This window comes from Fopius arisanus, unplaced genomic scaffold (assembly GCF_000806365.1).
Source record: "Fopius arisanus strain USDA-PBARC FA_bdor unplaced genomic scaffold, ASM80636v1 scaffold00840, whole genome shotgun sequence".
In the NCBI taxonomy this organism is placed as follows: Eukaryota; Metazoa; Arthropoda; class Insecta; order Hymenoptera; family Braconidae; genus Fopius; species Fopius arisanus.
In genome coordinates this window covers 1-1,772 of record NW_011888579.1, presented here as the reverse complement: position 1 = coordinate 1,772, position 1,772 = coordinate 1, and the positions used below count along the sequence as shown (strand labels likewise).

General features: G+C 40.9%; 1 protein-coding gene across 1 annotated transcript; it reads left to right on the top strand.

Annotated features, from left to right (window-relative positions):
* Positions 1–137: 137 nt before the first annotated feature.
* Positions 138–1,762, top strand: LOC105273081 (uncharacterized; the record flags this gene model as incomplete). The annotated part of the gene is made up of 6 exons (XM_011315316.1): positions 138–493; positions 560–726; positions 786–1,115; positions 1,176–1,291; positions 1,363–1,533; positions 1,635–1,762. Coding segments are annotated over exons 1-6 (1,102 nt in total), but the record flags the coding sequence as incomplete, so codon positions are not given.
* Positions 1,763–1,772: the final 10 nt, after the last annotated feature.

Genomic DNA, 1,772 nt, shown 5'->3' with positions numbered 1-1,772 from the left:
TCATGGAATTAACTGACATAATCATGAAGCATGCAAATGATTATTAGATAGAAAACAGAGTATCTCTCTCTTTGCCGACACAGGAAATCAATATTACAAAGTTCAGAAGCCGTCATTATCGATAATCCTACGTTCTCGACAGACATGTCGTGCTGGAATTTTAGAGAACTTTGATTGTTAGTTGCAAGCTTCATAATCTTGCTGCTTTAGCTTTTGATGTTTGAATCCGTCTGCGACAACTCTGCGGTCAATCACATCGAGACGATATTCGGACGAAACGAATCGACAAACTAATATACGGAGATGAACATTAAGGCAAGAAGGAATATCATGAAGATGGTGGTAGCGGGAGTGTTGTACATTCTCATCTGCAATGTCGGATACGGTGAGAGCCACGAAATTGATGAAATTGTTAGGAATTTAATTCTTGATGTGACCAACACGATGTATCACGCTAGATTCAGTGTGACTGCGTTTCTGTGCTCAACTACAGGTGATGATGATATGACCCCGCGTTGATTAACTACTAAAGACTTGGCTTGTCGGATTTCTGTTTCAGATGATCTTAACAATTTTTCAGAATTCCTTTCTAAAAATTATAAGCTGCACACTATACTCATGCTTTCGAAGGACTATTTTCTGACTTTAAATGATTTCGAGTTGAGCCACACTAATTTTTACGTATTTGATTTGGACTGTTCTGCATCTCACGAGTTGCTTATTGAGGTAGTGGTCTTGAAGATTTGAGAAGAAATTCTATGACCGATCAATTCTGATGTGTTCAGGTGAATGAAAAAGGGATGTTTAGTGCCCCCGGAAAATGGTTGATGCTCCAAGATTCTCGATTATCAAGAACCTCAATCAATGAGACCCATCTAAAAAACATATTCGGTAATCTTAGTATCTTCCCCGACAGCGAAGTAACCATAGCCCTGAGAATCGAAGACACTGCTGTAAAATTACTATCAATATATCGTCCGAATCTCATCGCTGACTTGACATTTGAAGACCGAGGGATGTGGAACCAGGAAAAGGGCATTCAGCTTCAAAATAATGACGAATCATCAAGGAGAAGAACAAATATCATGCAGCTGCCGTTGAGAGCAGCTGCGGTGGTAAGTTCAACAATCTCTCAAAATTGGCAATATATGATCTCCGCTGATTATGTATTACAGATCACACATCCGAATACGATGAATCATTGGGAAGACTGCCAGGAAAAAAGAGTGGATGCTGTTTCCAAAGTTGGCTATGCCTTCACCAAGCTGTTGGCGGCTCGCATGAACACCACGTAAGTTTCGTTATGATTCATTCTTTCTTATATCGATTGGTCAAAGGAGTTGAGAAGCTGCTGAGATTCAGGGTGAACTTCACTTTCACACCGAGTTGGGGGTATAAGTCACCGAATGGAACGTGGGATGGAATAGTTGCTGGACTCATTAGGGATGAAATAGATTTGGGTGGGACTGGCATGTTCATCACTGAGCATCGCATTGGAGTTATCAGTTACATCAATCTATACACACCGAGTAGGTACGACAATTATGAGATAAAAAATTATCATCTTACCTGTTTAATCCTCTTGCCAAACAGCATTCCTTTTTTCAAACTACAGCGAATTTTTCCTGATTCAGGGTAAGATTCGTTTTTCGGAGGCCGCCTCTGTCGTACGTCAGCAATCTCTTCGTCCTGCCTTTCGCCCGCAACGTTTGGATCGCAACTACACTCTTCTGCAGCTTTGGTTACATCATACTCTACTTGAGTATGGCTCA